Source organism: Danio aesculapii, chromosome 5 (assembly GCF_903798145.1).
Source record: "Danio aesculapii chromosome 5, fDanAes4.1, whole genome shotgun sequence".
NCBI classification, from domain to species: domain Eukaryota; kingdom Metazoa; phylum Chordata; class Actinopteri; order Cypriniformes; family Danionidae; genus Danio; species Danio aesculapii.
In genome coordinates, this window is record NC_079439.1 from 26,404,219 (window position 1) to 26,419,718 (window position 15,500).

The 15,500-nt window shown below is 34.7% G+C and overlaps 1 protein-coding gene across 1 annotated transcript; it reads right to left on the bottom strand.

The window, feature by feature from the left end:
- Positions 1 to 595: 595 nt before the first annotated feature.
- On the bottom strand, positions 596 to 13,850 carry gbgt1l5 (globoside alpha-1,3-N-acetylgalactosaminyltransferase 1, like 5). Its single transcript, XM_056456905.1, has 4 exons — positions 13,764 to 13,850; positions 10,143 to 10,178; positions 4,329 to 4,460; positions 596 to 3,913 (listed from the first exon to the last, which is right to left on the bottom strand). Exons 1-4 carry the CDS (start codon positions 13,814 to 13,816, stop codon positions 3,223 to 3,225), a joined length of 912 nt encoding a protein of 303 aa, XP_056312880.1. The 5' UTR covers positions 13,817 to 13,850; the 3' UTR covers positions 596 to 3,222.
- Positions 13,851 to 15,500: the final 1,650 nt, after the last annotated feature.

Genomic DNA, 15,500 nt, shown 5'->3' on the forward strand with positions numbered 1-15,500 from the left:
ATGAGTAAAAGGGTCTGGGGAAGCGTCGGATGGGAGCTGGTATGGATACCTGGGTGAAACATAATCTAGAGAAAGAAATGTTAGGACTGTAATTAAGTGAACACAAAGCAGCCCCTCTTTCTCCCACCAGTTCCATCCCCCGCCATGTCTCTTAAGGCTCACGGGTGTAAAAACTGTCACGCTGAATCAAATTGACAGACGACTTAATAAGATCTATCCTGTGAGATTACATACATCAGAGCCTGGTGAGGAATGAGGGGTGCATGAGCGATGTTGGCAGGAATCCAGACTTCACACAGACGAAGAAGAACTAGCAGTTTCTCCTTGTGGCTCAAGTTAATGAAGGACACAACTTTAGACTGTGGTGCCTCCTAGTGGCAATCAAAATAATGCACTTTAACTTGTGTTTTAAAAATAGTAAAAACAGAAAGAAAAATATTGCAGATTTATAGCATACAGACAAATAATATACAAAATGTTATTTAAGCATAATGCCAAGAGAACAGCAGAAGATAATTTCTTTTATTCAAAACAGAAATTGAAAATAATCAATACATAAATGTATTTTGCACACAAAGTATTCAACATTGCCTCCATAGAAATAAAATAAGTTTTAAAATAGAGAAAAATAAAAAAGAAATATTTTGACAATTCTAATATTCCACAAAATGTATATTTTATTGCATTTTTATCAAATAATCCACCCTTGTTGAGCAGAATACACTTTATCATATAATCAATAATAATTACTGTTTACATATAAATACATTTGTGATACTGCCTAAGTTTTAAAGCTTTAAAGATTTAAGTAATTTCAGTCTATTTTCACACAATTGTTTTACAGAACATACACTCTAACAGTAACCTTTTATTAGTAAAGTTTTTAGACATGTTATATTTAGATTTTAATAATAGGAAAGGATTCTGAATAAACATGTAGCATTTATAGAAAATATATAAACCTAAGAGAGGTTTTTAATAGAAAAAAATAATAATAAAAACATAAATAAAAAATTTAATTAGTCATTTTTTAAAGACTGAAGTCAGTGAACAGATCCGACTGCGCACCTTGTGTCTAGACTGGTGTGCTAAACTTTACAGGAGCATATAAAGCAGACTCCGGAAGGCTGGGTAAGAACATCAGTTTATCATTACACACCATAAAACATGCTTTCTTTTATACACAGCTTCAGTCCATTTGGAGTCTGTTACCTGTTAACTTTAGGGCAGAGAGAAGATGAGATGCACACATATACTTTAAAACAACAAGATTATAACTTAACATGTATTGGCACATTTGTATTGCTAAAAATAAAAAAATCAGAGGAAGTGCATTTTATTTCATGCAGGTCTACAGTTTGTCCTGTAAGTCTCATTTGAGGAAGTCTGTAATGAAAACAGCGGTGAGCCACAAACAGAATGTTATGTGAGGTTTACTGCGGTAGTTCCAGTGATTCTTTCAGGTCTTTTATTTGACTAACAAGTTGAGAAGTAATCATTTAAGTCTTAACCTCCTGCTTCATGAGTTTTCACAATATGTTTGTACAGCTGAAGTCAAAATAAAGTCCTCATGTGACTTTTTTCTTTTTCAAATTTTTCCCAAATGATGTTTAACAGAGCAAGGATTTTTTTCACAGTATTTCCTACAGTATTTTTTTCTTCTGGATAAAGTCTTATTTGGTTTATTTCAGCTAGAATAAAAGCAGTTATTTGTTTTCTGAAATCATTTTAAGGTCAATATTATTAGCCCCCTTGAGCAATATTTATTTTTCGATTAACTACAGAACAATGACTTGCCTAATTATCCAAACTTGCCTAGTTAAGCCTTTAAATTGCACTCTAAGCTGAAAAATGTAATCTTGAAAAAGACTGCTAAAATGGCCATTAGAAATTAGTAATTAAAACTACATGTTTAGAAATGTGTTGAAAAAATCTTCTCTCCGTTAAACAGAAATTGGGGAAAAAATATAGAAGCTTTAAAATGTAACAGGAGGGCTAATAAGTCTGACTTCAACTCCACATGCAATAATTTAAAGGGCACCTATGGTAAAAAAATCTACTTTTCAAGCTGTTTGGACAGCCATATGTGCATGTATGGTGTATAGACTGTCATATTTGGATGATATAAGCACACCCAGTGGTTTTTTTTTTCAATTTAACAACATAAAAAACGGTGGACCAATTGGAGCAGTTTTCAAACCGACCGCAACTTCATGGAGGAGAGCGGTCCCCCCGCCCACCAATATTGATTGACAGGCGTGTCATCATATCCTCAGTTTGTTGATTCACGTCCGCCATTTTCAGCATGAGCCAAAGCGATATCACTAAAGCAACACCCTAGCTCTATTTTTAGATGCAAGGCTCATTGGGCTCAACACAAGAGCAATATTCTCCAGATTATCGCTCTAATCGGAATTATTGGTTGTATCTTTAGGTAGGTTTGCAAACATGTGTACTTCTCATTGAGTATACCTTATACTTCAGCCGTTTGCATTTCTTGCGATCCCAGAAGCTCCCTGTGATCTTAACTAGCATGCGTTTTAGAATTCTAAACATAGGTTTCTATCTGGGTACACTCAAGTCGACGGCTGGGCGCCGCGGACCGCTGCAGAAACCTATGTTTAGAGTTCAAAAATGCGTGGGGCGACGATTCGGGACACTTCATGTATCTGCCGCGCTACAGAGAGTGTCTGGTGTGCCGTGTCGCGGCTTCGAGCGGCGCATCCGGTGCTTCAGTCAAAGTTAATTCAGTGTGCGTGGTTATTAGTTTCTGTGTACAAGATCAGCACTTGAAACTAGCACACAGTTGGCTGTAAAACTGTACAAGACACAAATGATTTTGTACTCTCTGCTTGGTCTGTGTCAGAGTCGTACATGTACGACTGAATGGTGATCCTCTCACTCCAGCGATCCTCGTTCTCGCAGTCTCCCTGTCAGACTCTGTTGCAAATGCAGACCGGGTGAGCTCATGGCCCCGCCCCCTTGTTACGTTGGCGGGAAGCCTAAACTAATCTACATGTGAAGCAACACACCCATAAATCAGCGAACTGTGGACACGCCCCCAACATGACACTTTTTAACACATTATAATAAAAAAATCTGAATTGTGTTCTAAACTGAACCTAAACTGGCACACTCAGAAGAACCATAATATTAATATTAAATCCTAAAAAAGAGGTAAACTATGTGCCCATTAATACTAAATCATACATTTAAAAGCTTCTATGGGTTTGGACGAACGTCTGCATAATTTTTAATAACTTGAGAGAAGCGAATGATTTTGACCCTATTTGCCTGCGGTACCAAGTCCTGCCACATGTACTCAGGTGAAAGCAGTTTACTGGGTTTGTTATACAGCAAGTACTTATTCAAATGGGACTCCTCCTGCCATGCTGCCTCAATGGATTTAGCTGCATCAATGTCCAGCTGCTCTCGGCAGGTTTTAGCAACCTCATAAACATCTTTCACTTTACCACCAAGCACCGCTCCACAATAATAATAATCGCCTTCAGAATAAGGGATAAACGCTTGAGACTCAGGCCTTCGCTCATATGGGAATTGCTCACGTCGTGTAAGATAGTAACCAGGATGAATCACACCTATAAGATTACCCAAAGTCTCGGCACCCCAGCGGCCGTAGAACTTTGTATCCACATCAAGGCTGAAAACATAGTCAGCTTCCTTCACCAGTCGACTCTTAATTAGTTTCTCCACCCTCTCCATCCTCCGCAACGTCATCTCCTGCCATCTGTTAGAACTTTCAACTGTCATCACCGTCAGTTTACGTTCTTTACCCAGTTTCACATAAGGAACCTGTTCTGGGTGATCGGTGAAGACATAATAGTGCACACGAAACCCAACAAAGTAATAGCGCTCTGCAGACTCCAGGAAATCTTTAAGAAACACCGTGTATCTGAAACATGAAGATGAGTATGATTTAAAAATAAATAAAGTGAAATGGCAATTAAAAGTTCTAAAACTTTATAAGTGATACTCTAAAGGACGCAATAAAGAACCTACATTTAACATGTATTCACTCTCTAAACTCCAACACTGAACATTAAAGGAACATTAAAAGAGATACCAATAGTAAAACAAGGTTTTTCCTAGGGACGCAAATCAGTAATGCCTTTGGCTTAATGTCCCTAATAGTCTACATAGAAACAACAGATAATTACCTAAAAAAAGACATAATTAAACTGGGTTCGAAGTCTAAACAGCAATGTTGTGCAATCCAGATTTCAATACAGGCTTAAAACAAGCTGAGTATATTATGCCTATGTATAATACAAAGCTGAATAAGGTCAGGGAAATGCAAACGAACTCACTTGCCAAGAGCGAAGACTGTAGTTGCTACCGTGATGTTTTGTTTCTTGTAGATTGAATCAATCAGTTTGGGATCAAATGTTCCTTCCCATACAATTGGGGCTAACCATGGTGTCACAGCTTGGCTATATGGGCTGTTAAAAAATAAATAAAATTAAAACACATACAGTACATGCCAATGGAATGTAAATCCTAATGCACTCCATACATAGCCTATTACTTATTATTATTATTTTTTTGCATAGACAAGAGTTTGTGTACTTATAAGATATGCTGTGTCCAAAAATCACATACTATTTGTATAGGTCCTACATTTGAATTTGAACATACTTCCGGCCCATTTAAAAGTATTTGTTATTATCACATGACCTTGCATCACTTCACTCCCATTAATTAACTCTCTCCTGTGGCCTCGTGGGATAGTAAAGTTTGCATTGGATGCTCGATTCAGAATCTTGCCAGACGTAGTAGGCCTTTATTAGAGAGGTTTTTATAGCATTCTTGTTTCTTGTAATTGAGGTCAAATAATTATTAAATATTTTTAAATCTTTGCAGAAAAAAATTAAAGGAGGGAGTAATAGACATTACTTTTGCCTTGTGTGTCAACTTCAAGGCATTATAGAGTGTATCATAGCCAGTTTTACAATTCAAAAAAAGAATCATGCATTCATCAAAGTTAATTATTTTGTAAAACAAATAAAAAAATCCACCCTGAAACCTGTTTCCAAAAATCATCAAAAAATTTACAAGTACAAAATAGATTTAGAAGACTTTCAGGCTCAGTGTTACAAAAAGAACATTGTGGTGAAATGTCTTTTTAAAATGTATTAATAAACATATTGCAGGGATAGTACCTGTGTAATATTTTGATATGAATTTCTTTTACCTTACTTGGGAGTAAAAGCTTATTACGTGTTGACCAATTATCATCTATAAAAGGTAAAGAAAAATATTGTTTCTATTTCAAAATGGCTTTCAGGAAACAACTATTTTAATATTAAATTAAATTATAATAATCATGCAAAAAAAAAAAAAATAATAATAATAATAATTTAAAAAAATCCATGAAGAAGAGTTTCCTGATAAGTATAAATCTCACCACTGCTATTTAGTAAATCTAAAACAAAAACAATTCCCTTGTCAAACCAAATTTTTTACATATACTTTTGTTTTTATGCAACACACACGTGGACTAACATTTGTTTTACTAAGCCGAAATTCAAACCTTTCCCAGATGACATTTAATTGTTGCCAAATAAGCAAAATAAATTATCAAAGTGCCAAATAATACCTGCCATGAGTATAACCACATTCACCATCGAGAGGCGGTATAATCACTCTCGTAGGAGAATTTTGCTTCCACAATACAAAATAAATAATAAGTAATCCAACATCACTGTCCAAAAGCTCCGCCGCTTCCGGTACGTGGGCAAAGCAGCGTCTGTTGGGTGCGTGAAGTGTCAAACATTCCACACATCTTTTTAACGGTTGAATAAGTGCATCATCCGGGTATTTGAAGTGCACTTATACTTTTTAAGAGTTTTCAATGTGAACGCACTACTTGCACTATTTATACTACAAAATCGTGTAGAATAGTGCACGAGTATGTGATTTGAGCCACACCTTTATAGTGAGCATTGATGCTCTCTGGATTTCAGTGCATTGTGGGAATTTTCAGAGAGCAATCGTTTTAGTGCACTGGAAAATTTGAGCAATTGAGACGTGGTGGTAATGCTCCAAAAAGCTGGTTGCCAACCACCAAAAAAAAACACACAAGAAGAAGAAGAAGAGTGATTGAGACAAACATTTTGATTCACTGATCATTGCCCTGACTACTGAACAATGATCCTGATTGAGATGTAGCCATAGTGTTCATTGCACCCTTCTCCCTGAAAAATCTGTACTTCAAGAACGCTGCAGTGTCTTCACACACAGAGGACACTTACTAAAATCAAGTCTGACATTATACACCAGTGTAAATCTATACAAATTATAATCACCTTATACTTGGAGGAGGCTTAAGATCGCACGGCCCCGTCCGCTACGCCACTGTGCGTTTTGTCAAAAGGACTTGTGGCAACAGTGGCGAGGAAAAAAACTTCACCAATTAAGGAAGTAAAGGGGAAAAAAAAAACCTTAAAGGAAACCAGACTCTGTTGGGCACGATTATTCTTCTGGCCAAACTTCCTGTGTGGAACTGCAGTCTAGGTGCTGGAGGCTGGACAACCATCGTGGAGAACTGCAGGTGTGAGTAGGGCACCCGCGGGTGGTCAGGCTGGCCCTCAGAATCAATGTGGGGATATTAAATATTTGTTACAAAAATAAACATGTAGAATGAGGTTTATAAAATACCATCCTAATTCCACACGAGTTTGGAAAATTTGTAAAACCCAATGAAATCTATAATCTGTGATCAATTAACTCCTTTGAATTTTTACTGCCCTTTCACCGAAAATAGGGGCAATGAAAAGATTGAATTGTTTTCGCTGACAAACTTACAGGGATGACATTACAATACTTATAGTGGTAAAAAAAAAACGGCAACAAAGACTCAGGAGGTCTTCAGAAAACAACAGTTACTTAAAGTCCATTGCTGCATCAACTAATGCAACTACAGACTTCATTACTGAGAAACCCATCCATCAGGTCTTTGCATTGATTTTGGTGAGTTCTCTGTGGAAAAGCCCATTTCAGACAGTAAGAAAGACATTTCCTGGAGTGTCCTTCAGGCTCCAAAGATACACTTCAAGGCAAGGCAAGGCAAGTATATTTATATGGCACATTTGATACACAATGGTAATTCAAAGTGCTTCACATAAACAGGAATAAAAGAAACAAGTATAAGAAAAAAAAATAAAGAATAAAAATGATCAAAAACAGATTAAAATGTGTTAAATGGGTTTTAATAGAATGAAAAAGAAAAGAAAGACATAATAGTGCAATCTGTGGTTCAATACAATACAACTTTTGTCTGCACCTGTATTAGCAACCATACCAGTATAGAAACACACTGGAGTTTACAGCAGCTGGAGATACCTGGCTGTTAAAGCACATTGCGTCATAAACTAGTGTGCCATTTGGGACAGAATCCTATTTCAAATGTTCAATTTTTCAAATTTTCAAAGTTTGCTCACCCTTGTGGTGAGTACAAGCACTTTTGTGAGGGGCTGCAGACCAGGTGCACATGTAAGCTGAGACTGCATGCATAACTTTTAATCAAGCGGCAACCTCCCGCTCTCCCTCGTGAAGCTAGTATGGAAGTAACTGGAACTGCAATTCATCGAAATTCTGCTAGAATTTCCATAATAGAGCAGATTACTATTGAGCCCACTGTTAAAATGGCCAACTTTACAGCAGAAAAAAAAAAGGTGTTTACAGCCTGGTACAAAGAACAATTCATATTCAGAACATTCAATTGGTTCATATAACTAATATTACCCTTTATGACAACTGTGAGGGGGTCAATTTTTTATAACTCATCCGTTTCCCTGATATTAAGTTATATTAAGTCTGCATAATTAAGGGCGTGGCCACTTGAGGGACAGCTAGCTCTCGCTGGTCGCCGTTATATCACCTCAGCTGATTCCGGCTGATTAGACGCTGAACTCGGCATATACATCGTATTTTTGTTTTGTTTTATGTGGCTTTACACAGTCTTTTGCCTTTCCGAACTATTTCTTACAATTATCAGATGATATGGCGTGCTGTGTGCTCACAAACCATTTACGTGGCCTCCATTTCCCAGGTGAGTAAAATTATATACTTATACAATATATATATATATAAATGTATTTGTTTTATTTGAAATCATTTATAATTTTCTTTAGACCTGTAATTCATTCCAGAATCTGACAGAATGATTAGCTGTAGGCTGTAGAACAGTCATCTGAAGCCTTGTCATACAGTGTTATGCCTGCATTTCATAAGTAGCCTTGCATTTACTAACACAGATTATATTTGAAGTATTTGGAAGTAATTCGCTTTTTCCTCATGTGGAGAGGCATCATAAGAACAATATTTAGTGGCTCAATGTATAACAACAATGTTTCTAAAGGACTAAACACTAGTGCTATAGTATACAAGCACATGTGGTCGGAACACAAATGAGTCCCAGGCAATGAAGTACTAAGCGTTTCTCCCAAAGAAAAGTCTGTCAAAGCAAAATGCTAGCAGGTGCCTGTAGCTCCACTCACGCTCCGCCTCTTTGCTCTAGTATCCCCTGGTCGGTGCGATGACACACACACAAAATGTCGATGGCCATCTAGATGTACCATCGATGAATGATACATCTAAACCCGCCCCTTATCATACCCCTCACAGTGATGTCACTAACTCTATTAAGTGCATGTGTCTGAAGGGGGTCAACACACCAGAAGCGCCGCTCGGCGACACGCCACGCAGTGCCATGCATTTCAGAATTCTAAACATAGGTTTCTATCAGAGTACACACACCAGCGCTGCAAGTCGGCAGCACCCAGCCACGACTCAGGACACTGTTCATATTTCTGCCGTGCCACAGAGCGCCATCTGAATCGTTTCATTTTAAATAGCATGCGAATGTGCGCGTCTGGTGTGCAGTACTTCCAACTGTCATGTGCGTGCCGTGTTGCGGCGCCGAGCGGCACATCCGGTGTGTGACCTGCTTGAGACTGAATGTCTCAGCTTGCATGTGGAAGTCTGCAGCAAGATTGGCTCTTTTACTTCTCCCTTGTGAGCCTAAAAAACATTTTTACTACATTATTAATTTCTATATATTCAGGTATAAATGTTTATTTTTATGATTGTCACTACTGTATATTTTTTGCTGTCTACTGTTTACAGATCCTTCCAATAACGTTGAAGACCATTCTGTATTCCATTTGCTTTCAGGATTTAATTTTACTTGAGGTACTTTGTTTTCTCTTTATATTTGAAACAGGTTATAATGCAGAAACACTCCATTCAGTTAGATTTAAGTTAGATTTGGTTATTCCAAAACGCTTAATGCATAATAAGGCTTGCTGTTTATTTGTTTAGTAGTCCCATTACTGCTCTTATTTAATGAAATATGAATGAATTGCACGCTAATTTACTCATGGGTTTCTGCACATTTTATGAAAGTAAATTAAAGGCTTTTTGAAGACATTTTTAAGACTATAAGCAATTAATGAATAATTTGAAATGAAAATATTAATGTGCTTTCTAAATGTACATGAAGCACACAATATCATAACGCAATCTGAGAATACAACTTTTTATTGAGCTACTGTCACTTACTTTTGAATTTGCTTTACCAAAGAAAAACAGCTTAAAGTTTGACTTAACTTTGCTTAACTGTTCGAGCCTCGGCTGGGACAGTTGGCGTTTCTGTGTGGAGTTTGCATGTTCTCCCCGTGTTCGCATGGTACAGGTGAATTGGGTAGGCTAAATTGTCCATAGTGTATGAGTGTGAATGAGAATGAGTGTGTATGGATGTTTCCTAGAGATGGGTTGCAGCTGGAAGGGCATCCGCTGCGTAAAACATGTACTGGATAAGTTGGTGGTTCATTCCGCTGTGGCGACCCCGGATTAATAAAGGGACTAAGCCAAAAGAAAATGAATGAATGAATGAATGAATATCTAAATAATCTAAGGTCTAGAAGCAAAATAAGATAAGATTGTTTTCAATGAAACTCAAGTGTCAAAACCAAGTGATTTGATCTCTCTCAGAACTTGCCTTTTTAAAGCTTTAAATTATGAAAAAATAAATGAAGATGTTTAAAGAGCTTTATAAGACCCCCAAAAGGCCCTGAAAATTAAATACATGTTATTTTTGACGGGTGGAAAGTTTTACTTACTTAATCCATCCAGAGATGTAGCCCAGATAAAGGAGTCTATGAGGAAACAAAACAGCACGTCATAAAATTATTTGAATAACGAACCACATTTTACTGAGTGTGACCACCTCTCTGATGGACATGAAGCTATAATTTGTGACTTTGTTTGACTACATGCATTTAATAACTTTTGATTGTGATTATTTTTAATTCTAAGCTAAACTCATGCTGTTTGATTACAACTTAAATAATTTACAGTCAACTTCCAACTTTTAGCTTGCTATAAATATAATTAGCAACGATGCTATAGCTATGCATCTGCTATAGGCAGTTATGATGAAAATTATTAACCATTGAAATCATGTAATATAGCATAGAGCCTTTAGCAGGCTTTACTAAAGCACACCAGTAGACAAACCAGCCACAGTACACAGTCATGCAGATTAAAAAAAAAAACATTTACAAAACATCTCTCCCTGCTTTAATCTTTCATAAACACACCAAAGAGGTTTCAGCATTTATTTAACTTTACATACAGTATGTGCTTGAATTAAAAGTGCAATGACCTTTCAGTGCTATATGAATGAAAATAATTGAAAATACAGTATTGTTAATTTAGCACAGTGGTTCCCAAAAGTAGGGGATGGGTTGGGGGTCGCTTGGTGATTTCCAAAAATCTAATTTATTTGATTAAACTATTATAATGACCATATTCTATCCATAACCTACAGAAGAAAAAAAATAGTAGCTAATAGTTACATTTAAAAAAAACAACATGCAAATAAAAAACCATCATACTTTAGATTTTTTTTGCGACTCCTGGGGTGATTACGTTATACTAAAGACATTGATTTAATAGCACCAGGTTAAACTTTCTGACACCTTTGCGGCACTCACTTACATTACAAAAAATATAGGCCACAACTGGACATGGAGGATGGTCTCCGAGAGGCGTTCTTCAAAATTAAATGATGAATAGACTTGAGCCTGTTGGTATGCGTGCGGTGTTGTGTGTAAGGTTTATATATTTATAACCACCTCAGAGGATATTGGGGGTCGCGAGCTACTGGTATTGCAATTTTGGGGTCACGGGCTGAAAAGTTTGGGAAAGCAGATGCTTTTATCCAAGCAACTTGCATATGATCAATACAACAAGTAAAAAGCATGAGAAGTGCTTGGAATTCAGTTTTTTAAATAGTTAAAGCTACAACAGGAAAATGTATGCAAATAAAATAATCTTGAGATTAGTTTTGATGTTGGTTTTTGTGTTTTATGGATGTCAACGGTTCTTTTTGTAGCCCTTATAACACTAAGGAAACTTCGCTAAACTTTTTTTTTTATCCAGGAAGGAAGTGAGCTCAGTTATAAAAATACAGTATAGTCAAAATTATTGTCCAACCTCCGAATTTCTTTTTTAATATTTCTCAAATAATGATTTACAGAGCAAGGAATTTCCTATAATATTTTTTCTTCTGAACAAAGTCTTATTTTGTTCTATTTCGGCTACAATAAAAGCAGTTTTTAATTTTTTAAAACCCATTTTAAGGTCAATATTATAAAATATTTTGTATTGTCATCATGGCAATGATAAAATAAATCAGTTATTAAAAATTTACGATTAAAATTGTTTTTTTAGTAATGTGTTGAAAAAAATTGGTCAATCTACATTGTAAAAGCGCTATAGAAATAAACATGAATTGAATTCAATTGAAATCTATGTACTGAAAACGGAATGGGTGTAAAATGGACAAAAAAAACATGCATGCTACGTTTCATGCATGCTATGGTGTAAAAACAGAACAATTTACAGTATGTATAATTAGTAACGTAAAAGTTGTAGCTGTTTTTTTTTTGTTCTCGGCTTGCTTTGCTTTACACTTAAATCAAGCGTAAAATTTGGTTCATTTTGTTGAAGATTAATATAAATGTTGTTTATGTTAAGATTCTGCTGTTGCAGTTTTGCTATGTAAAAAGTTTTTATTTTATTTTAATACTATTGTATACAGTTTATGATGTGAATAATACAAATAAATATGTACACTGATCATTAGTACTAAAAGTATTCTGTAACATTCACAAGCAGAAATCGAATGATCTGTACTGTATATATAGCAGATAAATAAAGACTAAATTAATTAGAAATGAGGACTGTTCAAATTAAGATTGAGTTAATACATGCATGCATTCAATTTATATTCATTCAGTATAACAATTAATTTACCATATTTGTACAGAACATAATATAAACAAAGTTCTACTAATGTAATCTTTGAATTTTTTTGATCACACGTTATTGATTCACACTTGTATTCGCTTTTATTTATTTCAATTTTCCGCACAAAAACCCACTGATGAAAACCTGTATCATCGCTTTCATGAGGATTTCACATCATATTAAAAAAAAACGTCTCTACCGTTTCCTTAATCCCTCAATGTTTAAGCTTGCTTTTATTTTCTTGTGCAGAATTGCTGAACTTTTTGTATTGCTAATACACTACCGGTCAAAAGTTTGGAGTCAGGATATTTAAATGTTTTAAAATAAGCTTATCCTGCTCACTAAAGCTGCATTATTTAATCAAAAATACAGTAACAATTGTAAAATGTTATTGCACTATAAAATAACTGTTCAAATGTAGTTTATCGATTAAATTAATCATTTATTCCAGTAATTTTAAAGATAGATTTTTAGCTTAATTACTTCACAAGTCACACAATATTTCATAAATCACTCTAATATTAATTACTATTATTATTATTAATATTAATAGTAATAAAAGCAATAATGACTTGAGTAATCATTTCATTTGAAACTACATACAATAAGAAAGCAGTTATATAAAAATTTTAAATAAATAGAATAGAATCATTTTCTTTAAAGAAAAAAAAGTGAAAAAAAAAAACTGACCCTAAACTTTTGACCGGTAGTGAACATTTCCTAATGCCCCTTCAAGAAATGCTTGTAGTACTCTTAAACATGTCAATTTGCATAAAGCGCTTGCAAATAAATATTTATCGATGTTTCATAAAAAATATCATTGTCTGCTGATACTACTTGAATGCCCAGCACACCAGAATTAACACAACAGTGCTTAAAATGAAAAGAAAAGTCTATAATATATACAGAAAATCAAAACTACACTTCAAAAAAACCAAACAAACATATGTAAAAATACAACCACAAAGAACTGTTCCGAAAATATATTTCACATGTATTTTAGCCATATTTTGAATTATCCACTGGTTTGTGTTATGTGTTTAAAGTACAAAGAGATTTATCAGAATATTTCCTTTCAAGAATGAACTAATTAAAAAAACCTGTTGTTCCAAGATAACATTTTACAATTGAATTCAGCAGGTGACTCAATGCATGCTACAATTTAGTCTTCAACTTGTGTGAAAGGAGTGTTAACATTTTTTAAGTAAGTGATGTTTTAACAACGTGTTATCTACTAACCAAAAACCTAAGCTAACTCTATTAACACTCTAATGAAAGTTAGTTAGTATGTGGTTGCAAAATTGTGTATATTTAGAACAATAAAGTTTACTATCAAATTGAAGTGCAAAGAAATGAATACAAATATGTAGCAAATTATATCCCAACAAATCCTAACCAGAAAGCCAAAAGATCCAGTGATTACATACCCAGTCAGACAGAAGCCAGTCAACAGGAGTAGAAATAAGACTTTAAGTTTCATTCCTCTTGACTTAAGTATTGTTGCTCTAACAATTGGTAGCATGTCAAGGAAGGCAGAGTGTGTTCCTATGATCACGGAAACAACCCTTGTTTATAGTGCTTGCTGTAAGATCATGTGGCCTGCACTGCAATGCCTTTAAGTTGTCACAATACAAATCGATTAAGTTAACTAACTAGTTTTTACAAATTTAAGCGGATTGAACATAGAAAATTAAAAGTGAAAGAATTGTGTTGTTTTAACTTATTTTAATATGTACTTTGAACAAGCAGCAAAAGTAATTTTAGAGTGTGAAAGACACTGTAAAACCCCAAAAGTTAAGGTAACTCAAACCATTTACGGAAACCAATTGCAACAAACCATTTAAGTTCAAAAACTAATCCTAATGAGTACTGTGAACTACATCCATTTGAGTAAATGAAGCAATATGATCACAGTAAAACCCGATAAATGAAGAGAACTCTAAAGTTTCCATTACCTTCAACACGGAGTTCAAAACTCTTTTCAAATGAGTAGAATTAACTTTAAGTAAATTTTGAGCTAACTACACTCATTTAATTTAATAAAGTTGACTGTTGGGTTTTACAGTAGGTATCTGTGCTGTGAGAATGAGGATGAGACTAAGCGACCAACCACATTTTATAGCATCCAGGTGTCACTTCTGTCTAACAACTATTTAACTTTTGTTAAACATGCATAGCCACATAAATAAAACAGTGAGATTAAGTTTAAACTAACGAATCATAAATAGTTACATATTCGTAAAGCACTTGATGAGTTGGTTAACAGCAATTAAAAAAAGAGAAAGATTACATGAAAGTATTGCTAAACAAACACTTGCATTTCGAGAAATTGAAGATGATGAAATCTCTGCAGAACTTTCATTTCTGCTTTTTTTTGTTTATGATTTATTTAACATTTTTCCACTTTACAAACATAACAACTCTTACAGAAATAATAATAGAAAAAATATATAACTACAAATAATAATAAAATAAATGATAATAAATAAATGAACAAAATAATAAAATAAAACCAAATAACACAAATAATGCGAGGCAGATGTCTACATTTATACAATAATCTCAATGTTACATTTTGAGTAATGAAAGATTACAAACTGATGTATTATTATTATTATCAAGGGCTGGGGTGATCAGTCTAGATCTAGCTGGAGAGTTTTAATATAAGAAGAAAGGGCATTCCAAATTTTGACAAAAGTTCTGTTGGGTCTTTGAAGGGAGTATCTAATCTTCTCTAGTTTTGCAAAATACAAAACCTCTTTCAGCCACCGTACATGTGAGGGTGGCTGACGGCTCTTCCAGTTTAATAAAATTACACACCTAGCAAGCAAAGTAAGAAAGGCAACAAAGTTTAAAAGGTAAGTGGGTAATACATAATTATCAGGCATCACACCAAACAGGTTCAACGTTCAAACGTTCTCATTATGACTGGTTTATTTAGACCTGTTAAACTTTCATTGATTGCTGAATTTCCAGTAGTTTAATTTACGTTTATTTTTTTAATTCTCACACTTAAGATGACATTCAACAAGACCACAAGAATGCAAGGGTGGCTTTGATATGAAGTTAATCTCATCACACTTAATTTTGTATTTATTTTGGCTTTTCATGCTATACATATAGTGTGATTAACACAATTAATTATAGCAACCAAAGTAAAAACT

Bases quoted from the DNA above. Each gene is read 5' to 3' on its own strand.
- gbgt1l5 (XM_056456905.1), bottom strand. From the start codon at position 13,816: ATGAAACTTAAAGTCTTATTTCTACTCCTGTTGACTGGCTTCTGTCTG. The intron at 4,461-10,142 runs GTAAGTAAAACT...ATTTTTTAACAG, and splicing joins TACATCTCTGGATGGATTAA to CCCATATAGCCAAGCTGTGA. The intron at 3,914-4,328 runs GTGAGTTCGTTT...TTCATGTTTCAG, and splicing joins ACAGTCTTCGCTCTTGGCAA to ATACACGGTGTTTCTTAAAG.